The sequence below is a fragment of the Cebidichthys violaceus genome, unplaced genomic scaffold (assembly GCF_023349555.1).
Source record: "Cebidichthys violaceus isolate CVI_PGR_0920_01 unplaced genomic scaffold, fCebVio1.0.p SCAF_1, whole genome shotgun sequence".
In the NCBI taxonomy this organism is placed as follows: Eukaryota; Metazoa; Chordata; class Actinopteri; order Perciformes; family Stichaeidae; genus Cebidichthys; species Cebidichthys violaceus.
Window position 1 is genome coordinate 22,269,994 of NW_027176262.1, and position 24,788 is coordinate 22,294,781.

The following is a 24,788-nucleotide window of genomic DNA, read 5'->3' on the forward strand; positions in this document are numbered from 1 at the left end:
AACGGCGTAAAATAGATGGATGCAAACTCATAGACACAGCACATCATGTAGAACAATTAAAAGGTGTAGCGTTAAAAACAGGATGATAAAACTAACTTTTTGAACATCTAGCAAGCGAGAATAATTTTGTGTGTTGGATTGAATCAAGTACGTTGTAGGCACGATTGCAGATTCTTGAGTTACATTTCCCTTTCCGGTGCACGGGGTGAACGGGTGCAGGTTGTCCCTAAGATGTTACTGGTTGGAGGGATTATCTGCACTGCCCACCTGCTGCTGTTGGTGGCAGGAAGGCCGTACAGAAATGAGGAGAGAAAATCTGCCTTCCTGGAGCTGATTTAAGTTATCGTGGTCTGTTTTGATGAAATTTGGTTGCAGATATTGTGTTGTTTTTCCCTCTTCAGCATGTTTACAACTGACTTGTGCTCCACATATTTCCAAAGAAGTGACAATCACTGTGGAATAAAAGAATAGTTTTAATTGAATGGTGATGAGAGAAGTGCCTCTCTGAGGCTCTTTCCCCAGAGGCTTGCAGCAGATCAGCATGCAATGAAAACAACTGTCGTCTTTGTCTGCTTTAGGGCTTTTTGGCATTGAGCGCAGACTCCATAAACGAGTGAAGTGAAGTTCCTACGAATTGCTATAAAACTTGATTCATGGTAAATACATGCAAAACTCATCCTTTTCCTCCTCTGGTGCCATGAGCTCATGTGTCTAAAGGTGCTGCTAAATCGTGAAACTTTATCTCAAAGTGGCCTCTGATTGATGCTTTTCCTCTGGTGGCCAACAGCAGGGTGAGTTCTCTTAAAGAGAAACTGTCCCTCTTGGCCTCTGGGCTGTTTGAAACAGATCTTGGTGGTTTTGAAACTCGTAAAACAAACCCCACGGAGAGCACCAGGAGGTCGTTACGCAGGAATAATGAGCCGTTCGAACCAGCTAACAAGCCATTGGCATATTCCTCTTCATTCTTCCACAGGAGTTAAGACCGTCTTGACAAAAAAAGGCATTTTGGCAGTTAATTCACACTGAAATCCACACCGCTTAATTTAGGAAAGGGCTTGCAATTTATCCCACTATGGGATGACTTCACACACGGCGTCTTAATTGGTTAAAGGAGCATGAAACCTTTGGATGTTAAATCCTTTTTTAAATTTTAATGGCTTTTTAACACAACCGCCTTGTGGGATTTTGTGTCGGGATTGATTTTTTTCCCCTTTATCTTTATTACAGTGAGGGAGGAAGTAGAAAGACTCCATTAAAGCTCAATCCTGTCTTGACTGATGGAGGTTTCATATTTTATAATTGCACCTCCACTCTGGATGCTTGAACAAAAATCTTTCCTGGTATTTAAATCCAGGTCAGGACATAATTATCTGCTATTATCCTAACTAATCAGAGAAAGTGTGATTAAAGTGAAATAGTTTGTGATACTGAATAGTTTATCCCTCTATTTACAAGGCATTAACCTCTTCACTATCAACCATCTGTCACATAGTCTGGCAATCAACAACACATTAGCTCACGCTAAAGTAAAAAAAAACATGAAGTGCACTTTCTTGCCGAAAGTTAGATAAGATCGATACGGCTTCCATTATCTGCCATCTAAATACAAAGCTACAACATTACAGCTAGCAGCCGGTTAGCATTAAGACTGGAAACCGTATGGATTAAACAAACAAGCTATAAAGTGGTGATTTTGTTACCTTTGGTTCGTGCAGGCTAGCTGTTTCCCCCCTTCATCCCAGTGTTTATGCTAAGCTAATTAAGCCAGACGGTTGCGGGCTGTAGCTCTCTGCAAGAAAGCGAGTAAGCAGGTTTCCAAAATTGTCCGGCTGCGTCTTTAAGTTTTAATAAACAAATGAAGAAATTACCCCAAAACTAAAAAAAACGCACATTGAGTTTCTGTTTTCTGAATGACACCTTTAAGGCTATTACTGAAGCATTCACATAGGCTTCTGATTGAAAATGCATTTTCAGCTTATGGCCCGTAGCGCACTGCCGCTTCCACAGTTAATCTGTATTAGTGCTGCGATTTAATGCTGCGCTTCTCGATGATTACGACGCCAATAGCTGAATCATTAATGTCGGGGGGTTTTTTTAAGGAAAAATTAGGCGACTGTGACTAGTGCTGTTTCTCCAGCACCATATGCATACAGTTGGCAGGAAAGTCTTCCTTTTTAATAGGCCAGGCAATGCCTTGGCAATCTCAGAGCCCCCTCTGTCCAGTGCAGGCATTCCACAGGATTAGCTAGGCAGCGTCGCAGCTCCTCGAAGCCAGCCGCCATCGCTGCAGATCGCCCTTTTTAAGCAGAAATCTGTCCTCTGAAGCTGAGCTAAAATTAGACCAGCCATCTGTGATTAAAACAGCTAAAATTCACACGTGTCTGGAGTAATTTATAGCATGTAACTGCTTCCATTTGGTCTGAGTTGGTGACTAACAGTTGATCACTCTTTTTTCGCTAATGTGTGACAGTGGGTAGTAAAATGGAGAGTGGGGTTTTTCACACGTGCTGCAACCTTGCAAGTGCTTTTAGCACTTTTTCACAGACCAGTAGGTCCTTCCCACATGTGCGACATGTTAAAGCTCAGGACTTTCATTGATCTCCAGGCGCAATCCTCCACCCGCTCTGCCCCTCCACAAACCGCCCTTCAGCCAGATCAAACGTAGCGTAAATCTCCTTTCAAGCCCTCCTTTCCTTTCATGTAGGCAGCGCAGGCCCTCGTGCATGTGGGTACGCCTCTGTTATGGTGGTCTTTTTTTTTTTTTCTTTTCTTTTCTTTTTTTTTTTTTTGCTGCGTGGGTGAGGGTGACTGCACTGCATTGCATGCATGAGCTCAGCTCCCGATACAATTGATGGTACAGACTTCTCCCTCAATCCCCCGCCGCCGCCACCATCATTCTGCACCCAGATCAGCAGCAGTTAATGAAAGTGGATTGATTTTCCCTGTACCTCCTGCATACAGCGTTTAGTATGGGGGAGGAAATCAACCAGGGAAACAAAAGATCCTTCAACATTCTATCACATTTACGGTTTTATTTATTTGATTGCCTGCCAATGAAACGGCATAACTGAGACTGAAATCCATGTATTATGTCAAGCGGTTCTTTTGACAGGGTGGTAAAGTAATTGCTCCACATTTCAATAAATTTACTTCTTTTCTGCCAAGCTAGTTAATCAGGGGGAAACAGCTAGCCTTGCTTTATTTAAAGCTCCTCCTCTAGCACCTCCAAATCTGACTAATTAATAAATGATATCATGTTTGTTTCATCTGTATAAAAACCGTCATATAAAGCCAGGCTGTTTCCAGTCTTTTGCTAAGATTGATCACTCTCAAGTACACACTTAAGAGTGATCAATCACCTCATCTAACTCCGCAAAATGTCAAATTCATAATATCTTAGGTGCGAGTTAAGAGGACGTCCTGCAGAACTTGGGTTGCTATGAATTCATAAAGTCAACAGAAACAAACTAAGAAGAGCTGGATTAGCGTTTCATGTTATAACCATCCCCTCTGATAAAGACTCCATGTCAAAGCCCGATCACACTGATGGAAGGAGACAGTGCGAGGGGATTATAAATACTTCTAAGCGCTGTCTCCCCTCCTCACACACTTAAGGATGGATTAAGGCATCTCGCAGGCTTGCGCTCAGCCTGCAGATGGCTGCTCCTCCTCCCTCTGACCCTCCCTCCATCCATTCATCCATCCCTCCTTCCTTCCTCTCGCTCTGTCTTTGTAGCCAGCTTGTCCTCTGGCAGGTGGCTCCTTCCTTTACGCTTTGCTTTCGTGGCGTGGTGTTTACTAAGCTGCACCTCTGGCAATTCGATGAGTCATCGTATTCAATGCTCACACATTCGAGCCTCTCCAGCTTCTTCTGAGCTACTTTTTGTAATCACACAAGCAAAATATTTCCGTCCAGGAAATGCAGGTCTGAAGATACTGTATTCAACCAATGATAAGTGTGCTCTACCAAGCCCCTATGTGTGTGGTAACCTTAGAATCAATGGGTGATTCATTCTGTGATAGCAGGATTCAAATCAGATAGAATTCATCCTGAAGGGAAATTGTTGTTGCAGTAGTTGCAGTACAAAGTACGACTGCAAATAAACAAAATATAGACAATAAAGATGATCAATTAGGTAAAAAGGAATGAACGTAAACAATGGCAGAAATGTAAACAGGCAAAAAGGAAGTGTAATAAATAGAAATTATCCAAAGTATGGTTTGTGTCATAAGATTGTTTGGGGGTTTTCATTATCTCTTCAACCGTTCGGGAGAAGAAGAAGAAATGGACGAGCCCAGAGATGTTGCTGTCGGGTTGAAATGTAAATAATAATAAATAATATGATAAATTGAGTTTTTAAACAACACAGTGTGCTCTTAGAGGGCTCTTTATCTGCTGCCGGTGCCACTGCAAAGTTGACATTTCAGAAAAACAAACTGAGAATTTGTTAACCTTTGGACGCTCTATAGCTGCGTGAACTTGCTCACAGATGGCTTGTGCTCACAAATGTCAGCACGGTGAGGTGAACTGCAAGGAGAAATGAATATCATTACATAAGCGATGACGGCATGAGCGAGCATGGCCTCAGGTGTCCGAACCGTCCGGACCGACTGTTTGTAAAATTATCTCTGCGTAGGGTTATCATGCAAAGGAGAGGAAGCCAAAGCATCAACATATGCTTTATTTTATTCACGTTTTTTAGTCAGTGTAAGTGTAGCTCATAATAAAACCATCCCTTTTTTAATGTTTTTTTTCCTACTTGGTCCACATTTGGTCCCAGTGAGTGTGTTACATGGGGTGCTGGAGATGAAGCCAGGGAAAGAGGCCAGACATCCACCCACACACACACACACACACACACACACACACACACACACACACACACACACACACACACACACACACACACACACACACACACACACACACACTCGTAGTAGTGCCTTTCTTCCACTTGCATCATTTTTTTTTTTCCTGCTTTGGCAAAGCAACACACTAAAAAAAAATAGTATAAGTCTGGATAAGGTGGCATAAAATAGAGATTTCTAACTGCATGTTAAAGTTGAGCGCTGTTTGATTTATTTATAGGCGTAATCGCCATTGGAAGTGGTTCGATGTTCCGCCTGTCTTTTTAGGGTTGTCTAACACAGAGTCAGATGTAATTTATTTCTGTCTCGTTGATGACCGTGACCTGCAGACTGGCAGCCATTGTTACTTCATATGAAACAGCTGCCAGTGGCTGTTAGTGACCAGCAGAGGAAGTCGAATGGGATTTTACAGGTGTCGTATTCCGGACGGGCTTCCAATAAACTCAACAAACAGGTTCCCTGAAATCCATCAAAAAATCTTACTGCAAAAATGTTTTTAAAGGAATAGAAATATTAGATTTACACAAGACAGTTAATTTAATAATGTATCCCTGTTCTTCTGTGCTTTTTTGCAGAATTCATAAGTAGATTAAAGCCTTGTGTTTCACTCAAATGTACTGACTATCCGAAGGCTCCTTTGGCAAACGGATAGCTTTATTGGACGCTCGTGAAATACTAAATCACACTGGACTTAATATTCATCCGAATCTGTGTTTGGTGAAATATGGTCAGTAATTAATGACAGAATTTGTTTTACTTTACAATGTAAGGACAAAGCAGATTGGAAAAAGATTAAGCACACAGATGACCTCTATAAATATGAATAGAATTGCAGGAGGACAGCAGGTTATAGCCGTCCCATAGAACAGAGAAGAGGATTTACAGTAAGTCTTCACTGTTTAACTGGCTGAAAGGCTTTGCTGGGTGCTGAAAAAGAAGTCTCCTCTCATGCTAGATGCTTTGTACCTCTGTTGCTTTGTTTTTTCGATTATTTTCATCAACAATTAATCTGCTGATTATCTTCAACATCACTTGATTAATCGTAAGGCCAGTGTAACATCAGAAAAATGCTTTTCCTAGAGTTCCAAATTACGTCATCAGTTGTCTTGTTTGGTCCAACCGAGAGTCCAACCACCCGAAAATATCAAATTCACTGACTTAAAACTTTAAGGAGCCGAATGTTTGTTTTACTTCTTAAATGATTAATCGATTATCAACATAGTTTGACTAATTGACATTATTTCAGCTCCTCTCTTTGGTTAATGATAGTTGTTTTTTTCTGCAGCATAAGCGTGTTAGTTACCCACAGTTATCAAACATTTTGATGATTTTAACATTTGATATGTGGACGAGCTCCGTGTCATGCAGCGCTGCCTTCCTGTTAGACGTGGCGGAGGAGAACGTCTCCACAAATTTCGGAGGGTTTACACACAATATAATCTCTAGCAAACCACAGGTATGGACGGCTTATCCCGTGGGTATTAAATCCCACACAAGAAGCTGTCACAGCGCCACTCTCTGTGGACGTCCCACACAGAAAGCCTGAGAAGGAGCGGTCGATCCACCTGTGGGCGGGTGTGTCATCGCACTCTGTGAAAGTAGGCGCTTCTCCTCCCATTTTCAGACGAACAAGAGACAAATCAGGCCTGGGCGAAGGGAGCTGTGCGCTCGCATCGTATCAGGTTCCACCAGTGCAGACGCCACCCGGCCTCAGCCCCCGCCGCTCGACCTCGTTTAGGGGCCACTTTAGTCAGCACAGACTGCTCAAGTTAATCCAGCAAGAGGATGAGACGAAGAGCTTCTGCAGGCCGAACGACTTCTGCAGCTTTAAAGTCCAGGTAGTGAGATCAAGTTGTTCCAAGGATGGATGGTCAGTTGTCACTATACAGAAAGATGACATTATGCTAAATCATTTTTGTCCTCCACTGAATATACACTATTGCTCCAAATTGCCTGAGCAACAGAAACTCACAGACAGATCCCCGATTTACATTTGGAAGAAATTACAACACATTGTGGGTTGTGGTGAGACAGCTCCAGAGACAGCTGGGAAAACATCAAAATAATCCATTAAATCTGTGGAAAAACATTTTTGCTTTCCCTTCGTGAAGTTTCCGTAATTAAAGTCCAAAGTCACACATCGTACATCATTTTATGTCAGTACAAAACTGCTGACTCTGACTATATGCCAGTTTAATCAGTCTACTTTCAGTATACTATAGTATTAGAACAGAGGGCAGAGGATAGGATAGTGTGGAATTGGTGTACGGTAAATATGAAGCTGCAGCCAGCCGGGGACTTAGCTTAGCTTAGCTTAAAGGCTGGAAACAGAGGGAAACAGCTAGCCTGGCTCCGTCCAAAGGAAACCTAATCAGCCTAGCAGCACCTCTAAACCTCACTAATCTTGCAGTTGTTGATGAATTTGTGTGTCAGGTACAGTCAAACATAGGGCAGCAACTAATGATTGAGAAGAAAAAAAATCCCGTGATATATAGTCATATTTTTTTCCAAAATTTCCAGGCAACAGTCCAAAACCCATAAATATTAAATTTACTATAATGTAAGCCAAGGGAAAGCAGTTGAGAAGCTGGAACCAACACATTTTTTTGGGACATTTACATTTTTTTCAGTAAAAGAAATCCGCTTTCCAAAACTCCCAGATCAGTCGCTCTGTAATGTCTCTATATTATCGAAACTCATTATTGTTCAAATTTCGGAGGCTCAGAAGAAAGAATGACTGCACACGGTCTTAAACACACAAACTGAAAACCAGATGGATTTGGGGGGATTATAGGAACTCTATCTGAGATAAAACTAGATTCCTGTTTTCTCTTCAACTTCCTGAGAGGAGAATCGAGGAGTCTCGTTTCCGCTCTGAAATCGAGAGCCCAAACAGAGGTCTCTGGTGGAATTTAAGGTTGTGTTTGTCTATATTAATGTTAATCCGTGGTGTAACTTGAAAAGACAAAAAAAAGGGTTTAGCACGAGGATGAACATAAAAGCTGGTGGTGAGCTCCAGCAGGAGATAAGCGGGCAGTTCAGTCGAGGGTCCTCGATGCTGTCTGAGAAAATACCTCGTGTGACAGAGGTCTGTTTAGAGTGTTAATGCGCCACAGACTCGTCCTCTCCAAAGGCCTCATGCTTTTGATTTAGTTTGTTTAGCGTGTCTCGACAGCCCTGCCCTCTACGATGGCAAACACAGCAAGCTTTGTTTAGGAGTCTCTCTGTTAGTTAATATAGAACAGTTTTCAAGGTTACTGTCACCGGCGACGCTCTCTCTGTGCGGCCTGCAGACTGGTCGCTGTCGCTTGAAAAAAAAAAAAAAAAACCCTCCTCCGCTCTGCACCGGTGAGATTAAACCTGAGGGATTTGTACTTCTCACCGTCTGCCTGTCAGCAGCCGTGCGCAGAGTGACGAAGCATGTTGTGACGGCTGTCCTCGTGGTATCGCCTGGATGAATGGAAGGCTGTTTAATCTGCGCCTGAAAAGAAGATTTCAGCGGGGGGGGGGGGGGGCAAAAAAAGAGGGGAGAAGGATTTAGGGTCCAAGGCATTGATGGGGTTTGACGAGTGGGTGTAGTTCACCTGCAGAGGGGGTGAATGCTAACACAAAGTGATAATGTGCGTGCCATTGTCTGACGGTGGATTTGAGGTGATTTAAACGCGGAGCAGCTGTAGAGCCTCTGCTGCTCTCGCAGACAGAGGGAGGCGATGAAATTTTAATGAGGTGATTGTATTATACTGTCTGCTGTCCGGTCTTAAGCTGCTCCCCTGTGACATCCCAACATGACGCTGAAACACTTGTTTATCGGCCTCTCACCCTGGATTTTCACTGACGAGGGTGTGAACTGTGGTCAGAGACGAACACTTGTGGGGAAGCTTGGTTTAAAAGAGGCTGGCTTGTTTGTGAGGTGCAAGTTCCCACTTCCAAGGATGTGCGCAGAGGAGTTTTCCCTTTGGGCCTTTTGTGACAGTTATATTTATCCTTTAATGACTGCATTGGGGCTGCAAACGATTATGCCTACACCGATAAAGCTCTCTGCTACTTCTACGAATGATCTAGGCCCCGTGGTGACATCTTCAGATTTCTTGTTTTCTCTGACCAACGGCCCAAAACCCCAAAATATTGGAACCACATAAAAGAGCAAATTGTCACATTTGAGAAGCTGGGATCATCAAATATTTGGCATTGTTTACCTAATGAATATAGAGTGAATTAATTATCAACGTTGTTTTCTGTTCTTCGGCTAATGTTGAATCAACTAATTGTTTCCCGAACGATTCAAACGAAGTTGGCTCTGCGTCAAATTTGTGATTAGAGTAGAAAAAAAAAATGAGTCGGTCGATCGATTGGCTGAACTACAGCAAAACAAATTGTAAACAATTCTGATAAGCTACAACGTTTCATCAAGCAACTGACGAGTGTCTACGGCATGCTAGCAGCCCTGTGGCGGTGTACTTTATGCTAACATGCTAACATGCTGGCGTTAAGCTTCTGTTTACCATGTTCTCCATCCAGGCTAACAGTGGCTGATATAAAGCCACTGGTATGGCTAAAAAAATGCTAAGCATTCATTGGACTCATGCAACTTTTTTGAGCATTTTTTTTAATCTTTCTGAAGCCCTATTCGTGATATTCAGTTTTTTTGGTCATGCTGCTTTTTCCAGTCTCTTCTACTAAAGCCCTCGGTAGTCAGAGAAGATGGATGTAACGGAACCAGAGCTGCGTTACACGTCGGCCCAACCTTTCACTGCTAATGTGCTGTCACAAAGCGGCAGAGAGTTTGACTCACGAGCGACCGAGAGAGTCGAGCGGCATTATCAGCAGCGGGGCCCCCCGAACACATGAATGTGTGGCTGCGGGAGCTTCTCTGCGACCGTGGGAGGAATTATCCTGACAGTCTGTGACTTGGCTCTTTTCGCCTGTCTGCCTCTCTGTGTGTCAGATACGGGGCCCGAGCTGGACGGGGCCTCTGGCCGTCCCCTGTCCGGAGCCGAGAGCCTGTCGCTTCCCATCTCCTCTCGCCGCGTGATTGCGGCGCTCTCTCTAAACTCCACAGTTGCGGATGATTCCTCGGTGATGGCGATGAGCACTGTAAATGATTTCACACTGCACTGTGAGATGCTGACTGGGCTCTCCTAGCCTCTAATCGATTGACCCTCTTTTACAGTCCTCTGTGGCTTGTTAATTGGACTCCAGCTCTCATGCTGACACAGTGACCCTAATGGAGGAGAATTACTGCTGTCTCGTCATGCATTAACCTCCCCCCCCCCCCCCCCCCCCCCCCCCTTTCATCAACCCTCCCTCCCTCTCAGGCGTAACCTCTGCTCCCATCCCCCCCTCCCCGTCAGCACGCTCCCTCGTCTCATAGCAGCTGGGTAGACGGGACGAAGTGCACTCCCGTCCTGTCACATGTCGCTGTGCCTCTGGGAGCCGCGGTCAGGTGACACTGCAGCCAACCATATTAAAGCACCAAGAGACAAACACTGACTGTTTGCACACTGGTGTCCCTTAATTAGTTTTAACATAATTTAGGCATGGCCAGGGTTACATGAGGCCTCTTTGCAGGAGGTCAGATCAAGCTTCAGGGCTAGTGACTTTTGAACAAAAGCACATTTTTGTGCATTTCTGTTGTCTGCAGCCTCAGTAGATTTAATGGGGAAAAACAAAACAAACATTTAACGGGTTAGGGCTGCAGATAAAGATTTGTTTTTACTAGCAATAAATCGTTTGGTCGATAAAGTGTCAAAATGCCTTTTTTTTTTTTTACAGGTGCCCACAGTCGCAAAGTGGCAACTCTAAATGTCTTCTTATGTATGATCAACAGTCTAAACCCCAAAGGTGTTTAGTTTACTATCACGTAACACATAAAAAGAGCAGCAAATTGGAAAAGCTGGAACTAATGAATACTGAAACGAATTAACAGTGTATCAAAATAGTAGACTTGGAAATGAAGACCGTGAGAGCACCTCGGCTCCAGAAACAGCAGGAGCGCTCGAGACAGTCCGCTCAGCCGACATCTCAAGAGATCCGCCACCAATTGCCTTTCCTGTGTTTCTTTAAGTAACCTTTTGTGTGTCTGGATGGTTGCAAGCTTAGATTCTGTGTCGCAGCTCCCCCCTAGTGGCTGCTGCCTCCATTATTTACAAGTGTGAATATTTCATGATGACATCAGGGTAGGGATGTCCTAATGAGCCGTGGCACTCGTTCATCTGGCCCTAAAACAGGCCGGTGAGGGCTCCGCTGTGGCGCCGCAAAAAAGTGAGAGTGGGGGCCTGAAATAAAGTCTTCCTTTGAGGTAAACTGCTGGAGGACAACAATTAGGAAAAGAACAAAAAAAACAAAACTTGCACAAGCAAATCAGCAAATCGTCTATTTTTCCTGAGGAAAAGCCTTGGGCATGAAGGCGAGGCCTACACTGCTTTATTCTTGAAACTAGCTCATTATTGTCTAGAGTCTAGACTGTGTAGCAAAAATTAAACACTCACTCGAAGCTGTGAGAGAATCTATAAAAGTAGCTGGGAAGTCATCATTTCTATATGTATTATAAATAAAGCGATCAGGCTCCAAATTTAAGTGTTGTCCTCTGTTGTAATAAAAATCTGTCGGACGTTTCCTCTGAGGGAGACAGGATGAAAGAGTCATTGTTATTGAAGCCAGAAGCTCAAAAGTCTGACTTTATTGTGCAGTGTGTGGATGAGAGTGTGTCTTTTTTAGGTCATACAGAGTGATGAGTCAGAGAGCTTCTCATATTAAGAGTGTGTGAAGAGACAGAATCCAAATAAAGGCTCTTACAGACTGTCAAAGAAGTTGCTTTTAGCTCCAGTTGTGCTCAGTCAGCGTCCGAGACGGTGATCTCACTGAACGCTGAAAGTGATTTTAAAAATGGCTGATCACCCTTGTTGAGAGGCTTGCAAACTGTCTGCAGTCATCTTTTATCTGGAGTGATTCCAATAATAACAAAGCTCTTCTTCTGTTGTTTTGTTGCAGTGAGGGTGTCTTCAAGTGTCCGGAGGACCAGCTACCGTTGGACTATGCCAAGGTATGATTAGAACTCTCACAACACACTTATTTTCTTCTCAAATATGATAATAATAACACTATTAACATGAGACCAAAAAGAGTCTCCGTGCATCATGTGACACAGTGGTGCTTTGAGCTGTGTGACAATGCTATAATAGGCTGATGCTAAGCAGGTACACTGTTTACCATGATCACCCATTTAGCTTAGCATTTTAGCATGCTAACATTTGCCACGAAACACAAAGTATAGCTGAGGCTGGTAGGAATGATATTACTTTCCCAGCTATTTGGTCATAAATAAAAGTATTGGGCAAATAGAAATGTTGACCCAGTGACGTGAACATTTGCGCCAAATTGAATGGCAATCCATCCAGTCAAAACCACAAAATACACAGCCTCATGGTGGCAATATAGGAAAAGTCAGTGGATTACCAGAGTCATTAGGATTAACCCTCTGAGGATCATAAATATCTGTAGAAAATGTATTAGTAATCCATCCAGTAGTTGTAGAGATATTTCAGTCCGCATCGAAAAGGTGAACCCACTGACAGACCGACCTTTCCATCCCTGTAGCCATTTTATTTATGTATTTATTTATTTGACCGGGACGATACATGTAGGCATTGTTACATTTAAGTAAAGTGCAACAGATGCAATGTATGAAGAACTTCAAGCCCCAGCTAATTTGCGGACCTTGTCCTTCGTTTAAGAAATAAAAACACGTTATACAACATCATACATCCCAACCATATTATATGTGTTGCATGTGTTTGTGTAGGTATTTTTCCTATAATTCTATCTGTGTGTGTGTGTGTGTGTGTGTGTGTGTGTGTGTGGGTGTGCATGCAGCCAGCATGGCAAAAAAAAAAAAAAAGGGAAACTCTTTAACCCAGAGTCACATTATAGTGGGAAAGAAGTACGTTCAGTTGAAGTTTTTCCCCGAAAATAAATCTCTCCCAGAAGAAAAGAAAAGTGTATCTGAATTTCTCCTGAACTCTTTGTTTTTTTTAAAGGCGGTTAATCAAACTGTGCCAGAGGGGGAACACAGATAGTGAATAACTGAGTTCAGAGTCAGAGGATGGCTCCCTCACAAGTGATATCCCCGTTATAAAGTGAGAGAGTGAAACAAAAGGATAAGAGCTTAATTCTGAACTATGCATGAGAGATTTAAGTCGCCCATGCAGCCGCCGAACAGTTCATGATCATCCCCGTGTCTGAACAGCTTTTGGCATCGATCGAAAGAAGTCCTCTGTACCTTAATTCTCCCATGCAGTTAGTTAGCATTAGCCTGAATTAGCCGTGGAGCCATTAACCCGGAGCTGCAGCAGTGCGGGCTCTGCATGCCGTGCTGAGAGCGATGAAGGCGCCTGTAATAGCAGGGACTCCCCGCGGGAAGGATGTGCTCATGGCGCACCTGTCAGACATTGTTATTTACCAAGGCTCCCAGTCGCCTGCAAATTACCCCGACTTGGTGGTCTACTGTCAGGGTAGCGCTCACTGCAAACTGTCCTTTTAAAAGAAACATGCACAAACACAACCTCGCTCTAACAGAACAAGAGCGTTGCAGTCATTAAGGGATTGTGCTGCAGCTGCTGTAGTGGTAGTGGTAATAGTAGTTATAGTTTGCGAACTAACAATTGCTAAACCAGACAGAATAAACCCCCTAGTTGGAGCTCCAAAGAGCTTAACCCCCCCCCCCCCCCCCCCATCTGCCTGGGACTAAGTTATTAAAAGGTCATTATTGCCGTCTCCCTGCAGATTCCAAGACTGGAACAATGAGAGAGTGTCTCCGTTTGCTTTAGAGGATTCCCCCCCCCCCCCCCCCCTTTGCCTCTGCTGAAAGAATGTGATTATGGCAGCAAAAATGTCTGCCTCTACTGTAAAAGCGCCGCTAGTCAAGCATCTGTTTTAATGCTAGATATATCTGTGTCTGTAGATCATATTTAACAGTTGTAAATGATTATTTTATTTGGCAGAGGCATATATCCGCTAACACAGCAGCTAAACACTTAACTCACTCATGAGTTTAGTGTTTAATTGTACATTATTTTCCAAATTAAATTTTAATTTCAAGGCAACGGCTCCCAGGTTTCGGTGCGGAGGCGCGTGTGAGCGCAGTCGGGCTGTTACTGAGCTGTTGTTTGTTCAGAGGGCTGTTGTGGCATTTTGAGGAAGTGGCTTGTCTTGTTTGACCGGTCCTCTGCTCGTGTGACAGCATGGGGGGGGGGGGGATGCAGAGCAGAGCTGTAAATCCCCAGGGCAGCGTACTGTAGGGGGAGGATTTGGGGTGTTTGGGCTGAAAACTGACTCATCCTCATCGCTCAGTGTCTGTGGAAAAATAAATCTTTTCCTATGCTTCCTGTCTCTCTCAAAGGTCCCATAAACCCATAAACTAACTCATTATCACTGCAGCGGCTGGGTCGACTCGCTGCTGCAGTTTGCTAACTCAATCCCAACAGTTTAACTCTCCAATGCGCGTGTGTCTGTAGCTCAACATTCAGTCTCGTACGATACGGTGTAGAAACCGACATGCTCCGTCACTCTTAATGAATCTGTAAAGGAGAGTTCACCATTATTGTGAACACACTTATTTAACCTGTTTATGGATTTTATGATTGACACCGTTAACTTGTTAATATTCTTGATATTTTCTATTTGCACTACTTTGTACTGTAACTGCCGCACAATGATTTCCCTCGAGATAAATAAAGTTCAGTCTTATCCGTCTTTGCGAGAGACACCAGTCAATAATAATCTCAACTGTGGGCATTAACCTGCAGTGTGGGAGGATTTGTTTAGCCTAGCTTAGCATAAAGACTAACAGGGTTAACAGGGTTGACGTACTTGCACAATTTATCTTGTTTGTTGCAAGAAATTGGGAGCATTTCGATTGCCTCTCAACGGCAACTCCAAAATATCTGCTTTTCATGCATTAAAAGTAAAAGCCTGGTTTTCAGCTTCATAAGTTTGCATTTTTTTTTGCTACTTCGGTGGGTTTTACATGATTTATTGGTTAAATGCAGATTCACCTCATGTTGTACGCTTTATGAAAGAGGTATAATACCGTCTTCCAACGTGACCTGGTCAGCTCCTGCCACTGCTGCACTGACCTCGCCTTGCTTGTCTTCTCCAGATCTACCCGGACCCAGAGCTGGAGCAACAGATCCTGGCATTGCCCATCCGCTGTATCCACAGTGAGGAGGGCTGCCGCTGGACCGGCCAGATGAAGCAGCTGCAGGTGAGAAGCTTTCATGTCCTCTCATCTGTCTCTCCTCCATCTTCTGTCCTTTTTTTTTTTTTTTTTTTATATATATCTGCTGCCCTATCAAGCACTCTGACTCGTGTATTTCCTAACATGTTGTGGGTGTGTTTCATTATGTCTCCCTCAGGGCCACTTCTCCACCTGCGCCTTCAATGTGATACCCTGCCCCAACCGCTGCTCCGTCAAGCTGACGCGCCGCGACTTGCCCGACCACCTGCAGCACGACTGCCCCAAGCGCAAGGTCAAGTGCGAGTTTTGTGGCAGCGAGTTCACCGGCGAAGCCTACGAGGTAAACACCGACACCAAACCTGTTTTTATTCTATTTCTTTCCCGCTACAACTCAGCGGGAGCTCGACGTAAAACAACCCAGAGTGACGCCACTTAATTTCCATGCCTATATGAAAGACGTCTTTGTGAAAAGCAGCAGGAGAGACTAATGCACGTGTGTTGAAAGAACACGTGTGTTGGCAGAAGGAAAGAACCTCAGAGTGGGTCTCTCATGCTGAATGTGTTTTCCTCGGTGAGCCGGCTGAAGTGCCTCAGAGTCTCCTCACTAACACCTCTGTCATTTCCACCGCCCCTCCTGTGTTTACTCCGGCCCACATGGTCGCCCCTCTGCACACGGTTACAGTGGCATTCATCCACCTTTTGGCTCTCACGTTGGAATTACTCACTCATGTTTACAACCGTGTATTATTCAAAACCTTTATACTAGACACTACAACCGCAGAATGGTTGATGGAATTACTCACTCATGTTTACAACCGTGTATTATTCAAAACCTTTATACTAGACACTACAACCGCAGAATGGTTGATGGTTAGGCAAGAAAAAAAAATACTTATAAGATTATATACAGTATATAAGATTATATATGATCATCTATAATCAAAATAGTGTCTGATTATAGTATTTTGAAAATATTTGTACATTTCTTTGACACGCCAGCTCACTTTTTATTTTTGTCTGGCTTGATCAATCCATTTTATCAGAGTCAATCAGAGCTGAGAGTAAATTTGATTTCGTAAAAATATAATAGCCTCATTGCTTTCAGAGGAATTTTATACATTTTATTCATTAAAACACAGTTTTGAGCTATGAAAACTGCAGTGTATAAACTGCATTTGAGTAAACGGTAACACCTACTTTATCTACAGTATTACATGTGTTGACTTTATAACCCCGCTTTAAATTGTGATCACGTGTTTCCCCTCAATCCCAGAACCACCAGGGTGTGTGTCCTCAGGAGAGTGTTTACTGTGAGAACAAGTGTGGGGCGAGGATGATGCGGCGTCTGCTGTCCCAGCACGGCCTGGCAGAGTGTCCCAAACGCACGCAGCCCTGCAAGTACTGTGGCAAGGAGTTCGTCTTCGACACAATCCAGGTCAGTTCCACACAAAGTTTACCACCTGTATCTTAAATCTTTGTTTTTAGCGAAATAACTTTATGTTATATTGGGCATGACTGAGTCAGTCTTTGTCACAATGGGACTCCTGTCAGTATCGTGGTACCTGTGCTGCATGTGGCTCTTGAAGGGTTTCCAGCCTCAGGACGGCCCAGAGACGGCTCTCTGTGGTTCACGGTGTCTCTGACCTGTGGCAGCTGGATGTTAGCGTGAGCTGCTGTTTTGAAGCGCCTGCCTCTGTGCACAGCCAGCCAGCAGCTGAGCAGCCAGTGTCACTCTCTCCTCCCCCACATTCGGGGCCAAGATGTAATAACCCGATCTTAGACAAAGTTTTTTACAATTCCTTTTACAAGTCATTTCATTTCAACATAATTTCAGTTGAGTCTGAAGGCCTTTTGCCTCCTGATGTATTTTAGATTTTATAGAAGTATGATATAATATATATATATATATATATATATATATATATATATATATATATATATACACAGTATATCTTTAGGCAGCAACTAGTGATTATTTTTATCTGAAGCTGCACCAATTAGTCGATTGTCTGCGACTTGTCTTGTTTATCAAATAATCGTTTAAGCAATTTTTCTAAAAATATACTAGTAATTATATTACATATTATAGTTATTATATATATATATAATTGAATACCTTTGGATTTTGGACTGTTAGACGTACAAAACAAGTTGTACATTTTTATTTTACTTGAATATTTAATTAATCAAAAAAAGGATAAAAGATAATGAAAATAAAAGGAATTAGTTGCAGCCGTGTTTTGATTACTGATCAATCTGCAGATTATTTTTATTATTAATATTTTTTTCTGTAAAACATCAGAAGAAAGAGAAAATATCCTAGACAACAGGGTGACCAAATTGCCTCTTTTGTCCCGCCAAAAATCTAAAAACACAAATATATTCAGTTTACTGTAAGTTAAGAAAAGGAAAAGCAGCAAGAAAAGCAATAACCAATAGACAATTAATTATCAAATTACCGGTAGGCAGATTTGCATGTGTTATTGGCAGAATGGTCCCAACCGTTTCTGTGGCTTCAGAAAACAACTGATCATGTGACTGCATGATCAGTTGTTTTCTTTCTTTTCTGGTCTATTTTTGCAGCCTCATTTTTAATACCACATGCATTTTTGTTTTACTTTCAAGGACATTTTTCCTCGCGCAACCATTAATCTGCAACCCCACCGTGCAGCATGTGTTCTTATCACTCGTGCCGTAGGTCAGCAGCGCACACATTAACACTTATCATTGACTCCTCTGCAGAACCACCAGTACCACTGCCCTCGGTTTCCTGTCCAGTGCCCAAACCAGTGCGGCACACCCAACATCGCCCGAGAGGATCTGGCCAACCATGTGAAGGACAACTGCGGCAGCGCGCTCGTTCTCTGCCCCTTCAAAGACGCCGGCTGCAAGCACAGGGTAAGACCGACCCGCACCATTTACCCTTAAAAGATTATTCCCTCTCTCGGTTAACACTATTCCTATTAATCAAGTGCCGAGTTGTTTGTCTTTGTTGTTTACATGCGTTTATTTTCATTATATTTCCTTCAAATCATTGCTGTTCAATCATTGTTTCCAAAGCAATGCTTTTTTTCTCTTTTCGAACATACAGCACTGTGCCTGGAGGCTCTATTTTAATGAGAGCAACACTACATTCTGACAGTGCATTTCCGTCTATTTTTGAAACTGACATCAATTTGAGAAAATGTGGAAACGCTCGAGGAAGAGCTGTAGATGAGCGTCATACGCGCTCCGCATACGCTGTGGAAAACTTGATGTACAACATTTATAGACGGAAAGCAAAAACATGTCTCCACAGCAGTAGAGTGACTATTAAATATAATAATCACATTATCCACATCTTTGTCTATCTGTGACTGTTCATGGATGTAAAAACAAATCCATGATTCAGATAATGCACACTGAACTGAACTGAAAAAAAAAAAGTGCAATACAGCTAAATTCTTTATTCTGTTTCCTTGTATGAAAACCTCCGTATGTGTTACGCATCTCCTCACTTACTCACTGTGCAGCAGCTTTTTTAATAATGAATCTGATTTCTCTCTGGCAGTGCCCCAAACTGGCTATCAGTCGTCACCTGGAAGACACCACCAAGTCTCACCTGACCATGATGTGTAACCTGGTGGGGCGTCAGCGGCAGGAGATCCTGGAGCTGCGGAGGGAGATGGAGGAGCTGTCCGTCAGTCACGACGGCGTTCTCATCTGGAAGCTCAGCGACTACTCGCGCAAACTCCAGGAGGCTAAACTCCGAAGCAATCACGAGTTCTTCAGCCCGCCTTTCTACACTCACCGCTACGGCTACAAGCTGCAGGTGTCGGCCTTCCTGAACGGCAACGGCAGCGGCGAGGGCTCCCACCTCTCCGTCTACATCCGCGTGTTACCCGGAGAGTACGACAGCTTGCTGGAGTGGCCCTTCTCCTACAAGGTGACTTTCTCCATCATGGACCAGAGCGACCCGTCGCTTTCTAAACCCCAGCACATCACGGAGACCTTCAACCCCGACCCCAACTGGAAGAACTTCCAGAAGCCCAGCAGCAGCCGCAACTCGCTGGACGAGAGCACCCTGGGCTTCGGCTACCCCAAGTTCATCTCTCACGAGGAGATCAAGAAGAGGAACTACATCCGAGACAACTGCATCTTCATCAAGGCTTCTATAGAGATTCCCCAGAAGATTATGGCTTAAGATCCGACATTTGTTTCATTTTTTATTTTTTTTTTACGAAGGAGAAACATAGGTTGAAGACTGGAACTGACACTTAACCTTGAAACTTCTACACACTTACCCTTTAGATACTGTCTGCCCTCACAGCCTCTCCACCACAGAGCGAGTCTGTTTGGCTGTGGGAGCTGACTCGGAGGACCTTGATACATCACAGAGGAGAAAGTGTTTGGTCTGCAGAACCATCACTCTCTGGTGTTTCTTTTTAATATTTTTTTTTTTTTTTTTTTTATCTGTTTGCTGACCTTTTATCACAGTCTACAACAAAAAGCCTTGGAAATCAAACAGTGCCTAGAGAGATTATCTTAAGTTATATTTTTGTTGTTATTTCCGCAGTACAAATGTTGAAGATTATGGAAAAGAAATGAAAAAAAACGGGGGTGAAGGGCTTTACTAAGCCTCTGCACTTAGAGAGGAGAGAAAGTTTAGACTCTGGTTAGACACGTCCTGTTGGGCTGATCTAAAGAAGAGGGAGCTCAGCAGACTCAAGCCCAACTGCCTTTTGTTTACATGCTCATACAGTATACTCCCACTGATCCGTTAACAAACACAGAGCTCTTGGTAAGAAACTGCCCGAGGTTTGTGTACACACAAGCATCAGATCGATGTTTTCAAGTGAGAAACTTGCAGCTTCAATCTTGGTAATTTTCATGTTTTAAAGGAATAGTGTTACATTTTGGTTCTGTTGAATGAGATCAATACCACTCTCATGTCTGCACGGCCAACTGCCAAGCAGCTTAGCTTAGCATAAAGGCTACAAACAGGGGGAAACAGCTAGCCTGGCTCTGTCCAAAGGTAACCAAATCCACCTACCAGCACCTGTAAAGCTCACTCATTAAAGCCACTTTAAGTCTCATTTGTTGAATCCTTACAAACATTTTTGGTCAGAGCCAGACTAGCCGTTTGCTCCTGATCATAGCCTTAATGCTAGGCTAAGCTAACTGGCTGCTGTGGAAAGATTTGAGTGGTATCAATCATCTAACGCTGCAAAAACAACAAAAAAGCTAATTTCCCAAAATGTCAAACTATTCCTTAAACCATAATTAAACATGCCTCTCATAATACTGAGAATGTCCTACAAGTTTGGGGCTTTTAAAAAAAAAATAAAAAGGAAACTGTCAAGATCAACCAAGCAATTTTGTTTCTTCTTTTTTTTTTTTTTAAGTGGACAAGTTTTTTACCTGACAACATTGAAGCTACATATCTGTCTCCTCTAGTGAACTGCTCCCATCACAGTAACTGTCTGTGAGTCTTGTTCGTCAGTAGTGCGACCCAGTCGTAAATAGCTTCAGGAGCATGCTCACGTACCAAACACACACTTCATAGTGACCCTATGAGGCTCCGTGTCTATTGTGGAGTCCACCAATACGGGAGCAAAGCACCTTTCGTCGGTCTTAAGATGAGCAGAGCAGACAAAGAGGCCAGTTGTTGGACACGTGCATTTAATAGTGAAGAAAAAGCCATGTGGCCTTTTTATACAGTATGTCTTCGCATGAGGGTTTTAGGGGTGAGCAGGGCAACATAAACACATGCATGCTTCATGTGCTACCACCTGGACCACATTTTTGTACTGTAACCTGTATTCTTGAAGTCCTCTCCCGTTGATGGCTATTTTGTCTCTTTTTTTTTGGACCGTTTGAAAGTTGACAAATTGTCAAAAAGTATGTTTGTTTGTTTTTTGTTGTTGTTTTTTTATATACAGAAAATGTGAACGCTGTCGGTAATAACCTATAAAGACATGAACACTTGGCTGTGAAGAGTACTGTTTTACATAGCCTCGGCATGGGTGGTGTACTGTTCGAAAAGATGGTTAATGACATGGTGTCTGCAAATAAGTGGGTGTCTCGGGACTGACTACACCTTTTGTTGTTACCATGGTCACCGGTGTCTATCTTCAGCTCGGCACACAGTGTTGTGACGGCGAGCGGAGCGGTTGGAGGGATGTGCGATGTACCCGTCTCCATCACAGCACCATCAGAGGGGTGGAGGACTTTCATGATGCATTACACTCATGACGTATGTGAATACTAATGTAAAAATGCAGAAGCACATTCTGTCTTTTTATTATTATACATGAAAAAAAAATCCTGATTTCTTGTCATAATGCCAGCTGATATTTTACAGTGATTTAAAGAGGTGAGAAGATAAAAAAACTTTTTTGTAAGATTCTGTATTTTTAAAAACACTTAGCTGTTTTATACAAACACTTTTCGTTTGGAGAGTCGGGGTTGACTTTGGGAATTTTCAGACCCTTTCGTCTCTTTGGACATTTGGATAATTTGTTTGTACTTGTGGTTTGAGCCTCACATATTCTGTCTGTATTATTTCCTCTTAAAAGTATTTATTTTAAGGAGCCGTCGTGTGAGTTTGAACAGATGGCACAATCGTTTTAATATGTTGATTGATGAGTGCTTGTCAATTTCTTAATTGAAATAAAATACCATATATTATAGTTGTTTTACCTATTTGTGTTTCATACAGTGCAGACTGTTTGAATCGGATGCCATTCATACAGTCAGACAGCACACACAATCTGACCTGAGGAGATCCTCCCAGCATCCATACAAAGTAAAGTCAATGAGCTCTTCCAACTGCAAACACATCCAGCATCCAAGGATCAATAACATAGGCGCAAATCAAAGAAAAGAAAATCCTGAAATGAGCTCTTGAATTCTACGAAAAGGTGAAACAAGTGCTCCTGAGTACTTTATGGTGTACACAAACTTGCAACAAACTAGGGTACAAACTCTAAAAAAAATACTTTTATAACGACGTTCTTTAATATTTCCAGTCATATTGTCAGACATAATGTCCAATATGGCACGGCACACATACTAAACCGATAACACCTTGCTGTGGAAATGTGTTTAAGGGGAACTCTGTTGATTTAGTGTTGCGCTTGCATAATGTTCAGGGTCACACTTCTGTTAGAACCTCCCTGCTTGATAAATGAACCTCTTTCAAGTTCCACACAACCAAGTTTGTAACACAAGCGTTCTGTTAAAAACCTGTAGTCCCCAAGTGAAAATGACTACTCAGGTGATGTCACTTTTTTTTTTCCCAGATGCAGATACCGATACCAAGACAGTGGGTATGAGCCGATGCTAAGTGTGATCCAATACCTGTGTTTAAATAATAAGCTGTATGGGCACAATTCGGCTCGACTTAAACATTGCTTTCCTAACTGTAAAACAAAATTTAACAAAAATATACATAGGTATATATTAACTGAATTGTTACTTATTACTACAATTATAACTCAGGATACAAATCTCCATTCAATTCAAGTGTAAGCCTCTTCAATGCAGCAACAAATTGGTCATAACTTCCAGTATTTAATGTATTTTATATATAATCAGAGCACTGAATTGAACAGATTGGCCCCACTATCATTCTATTTGAGTCAGCATGTGGCCGATATTCGATCCGGTATCGATCATAGACTGTAAGAAGTTCTACATAATTAATTTAGGTAATTCAACTTTTTATTTCGTTAAATGTAGCCTGTTTCCTAATGAAACCCCCTTCTCCTCTCCTAAAAATGGTATGTCTTCTTTCTTTTTTTTACGCAAATTATTCAAAGGCCACGCCCACCCCTCGTGTCAAACGCTCGTGTCAATATCCAGGAAAAGAAAAAACAATCAGAGTGAAGTGCGGCGACAACAGTCAGGTAAACGTGTGCTCCTCTCCAAAACGTTGACGTCAGCAGACAACGGTAACGTGCACGATCGCACTGCATCGTCTTGCTCACCGAGTTTAGCATCTCTTCGTCTGTCTGATTGCGGCCACTTTGTACACGCGTTAACACGCGCGTGCACGTAACGAAACTCGCGCTCCAGAGGCAACGTGGGTGTGATGCCACTTCTCTATTAGGTGCGCGTCACTTTAAAACAAGAGAAGGATCATCTCTCAGTCAAGGCCTAAGTTACAACCGTGGACCGATGCAAATTTGAAAGGAATGCATTGACATGTTATTGAATATAAAATGTGAATCAGCCGGGCATGATGGGCAATGTGGATGCACATCTCATCAGTAAACAATTACCATCAAGTGTTTTATATTTGGTGCAGTTTGAATGGGCCTAATGCAGCTGATAATGTAGCCCCTTGATCTATAATTTACATTTGCAGCCGTAGTCTAATGGCTTATGCTTGTGTTGTGTAGCCAAAAGCTAATTGCATAATATTGTGAGGACTGGACTAATTGCCAGGCAGCATTATGCAAAATGCAACCTGATGGCATACTGCAATATCCTATTCTACTATATGCGGTTCTGGCAGTATGGGTGTTGGACGGTAGTTACTTCCTCTGCATGACTGGTTTTGGACGACTTGCTTTATATTGTTTTCCTGAATTAGCATACTGACCACCAAAGCAGTACTGAACGCATTTAAAACATGAGCATGGACATAAAACACCATTTGAATTATTGATGAAATTTATCATCAACATTAATTCTTAATGATCCTAAAATACTTAAAAGCTCATCTGAAGATTCACATTCGGCTCAGTGATGCAGAGTAGCCGAGTTGTTCCTCTAAAGTGTTTCTTTGCCTTTTTTTTAAAAAAAAAGTCTGTCTCCTCTGGAAAAAAACGATCTTCCTCTTGTCCCGCCTTCTCCACTCATTATATATTGAAAAGTAGCTGCATGTAAAGGATTTTGTTTTGTTAGCGTCAGTATTTTGTCCATAAAGAGGCACTCCTTCTATTCTGCACTCTACATATCTGATGAATCCCCATTCGCCAATCGGGTTTTATTTCCATTTCAACACCCACTCGGTGATCTAGGTTAGAGCTGCAACTAGTTTCTGTCCTGCTTCTTCAGTGGTTATTTTGCGCCAACGCCGCTCGAGATGTAGAGAAGTGAAGGAGCAGAGGAAAGGGGGCAGAGGAAGTGAGGCAGACACCAGACCCGCTTTGAAGCGGTGCCAGGAGTTTGCATAAGCTTTGCAGTTTGGATGATGTTCGGTGCAGCAGGATTTAAGGAAGAGGAAAATGAGCTTTTTAACGTCAAAGCCACTGAGAGGTCCCCTGGGAGGACAGTCCTGTTTTCCACTTAGTGCACAATAGCTGGCCATGGTCTCCCTAAAGTGTCAAATCGCAACTACTTCTTTTTCTGCTTTTAAGTGAAAACAACATCTGTTTTAGGAATACAAGCAGGACTTTTCTTTGCTTCTGTGTAAAGTCGTCCTTTTGGAGGATATTGCCAAGACTCTTGGAAAAAAAACCCTGAGCTTGTTTTTCATTCAGGATAGCTGTTTTTAAGTTTCCCTTCTGTGAGAGCGATCATTCATTTCAGGGAGGGGTCCTCCGGCCAGGACGCCCCCCCCCCCCCTCTCTGTCTCTCCTCAGACCAATACAGAAAGTTCATAGATGAAGCTGAAGAGGATAAGACTCAGAAGCCAGCCTCAAACTTTCCTGGCGCAGGGTGTACAGCCAACAGCCCTGTGCTGCTTCGGGGCAAT

The 24,788-nt window shown here is 42.8% G+C and overlaps 1 protein-coding gene across 1 annotated transcript in view; it reads left to right on the top strand.

Annotated features, from left to right (window-relative positions):
• traf4a (tnf receptor-associated factor 4a) overlaps positions 1–21,774 on the top strand; it is a 35,225-nt gene extending 13,451 nt beyond the window's left edge. The window contains exons 2-7 of the mRNA XM_068715466.1: positions 11,860–11,911; positions 15,026–15,130; positions 15,282–15,443; positions 16,377–16,538; positions 17,846–18,001; positions 18,654–21,774. Of these exons, the coding sequence (XP_068571567.1) occupies positions 11,860–11,911; positions 15,026–15,130; positions 15,282–15,443; positions 16,377–16,538; positions 17,846–18,001; positions 18,654–19,286 (1,270 nt within the window). The 3' untranslated portion in view covers positions 19,287–21,774. The remainder of the gene's footprint in view (positions 1–11,859; positions 11,912–15,025; positions 15,131–15,281; positions 15,444–16,376; positions 16,539–17,845; positions 18,002–18,653) is intronic.
• The last annotated feature ends 3,014 nt before the right edge of the window (positions 21,775–24,788 follow it).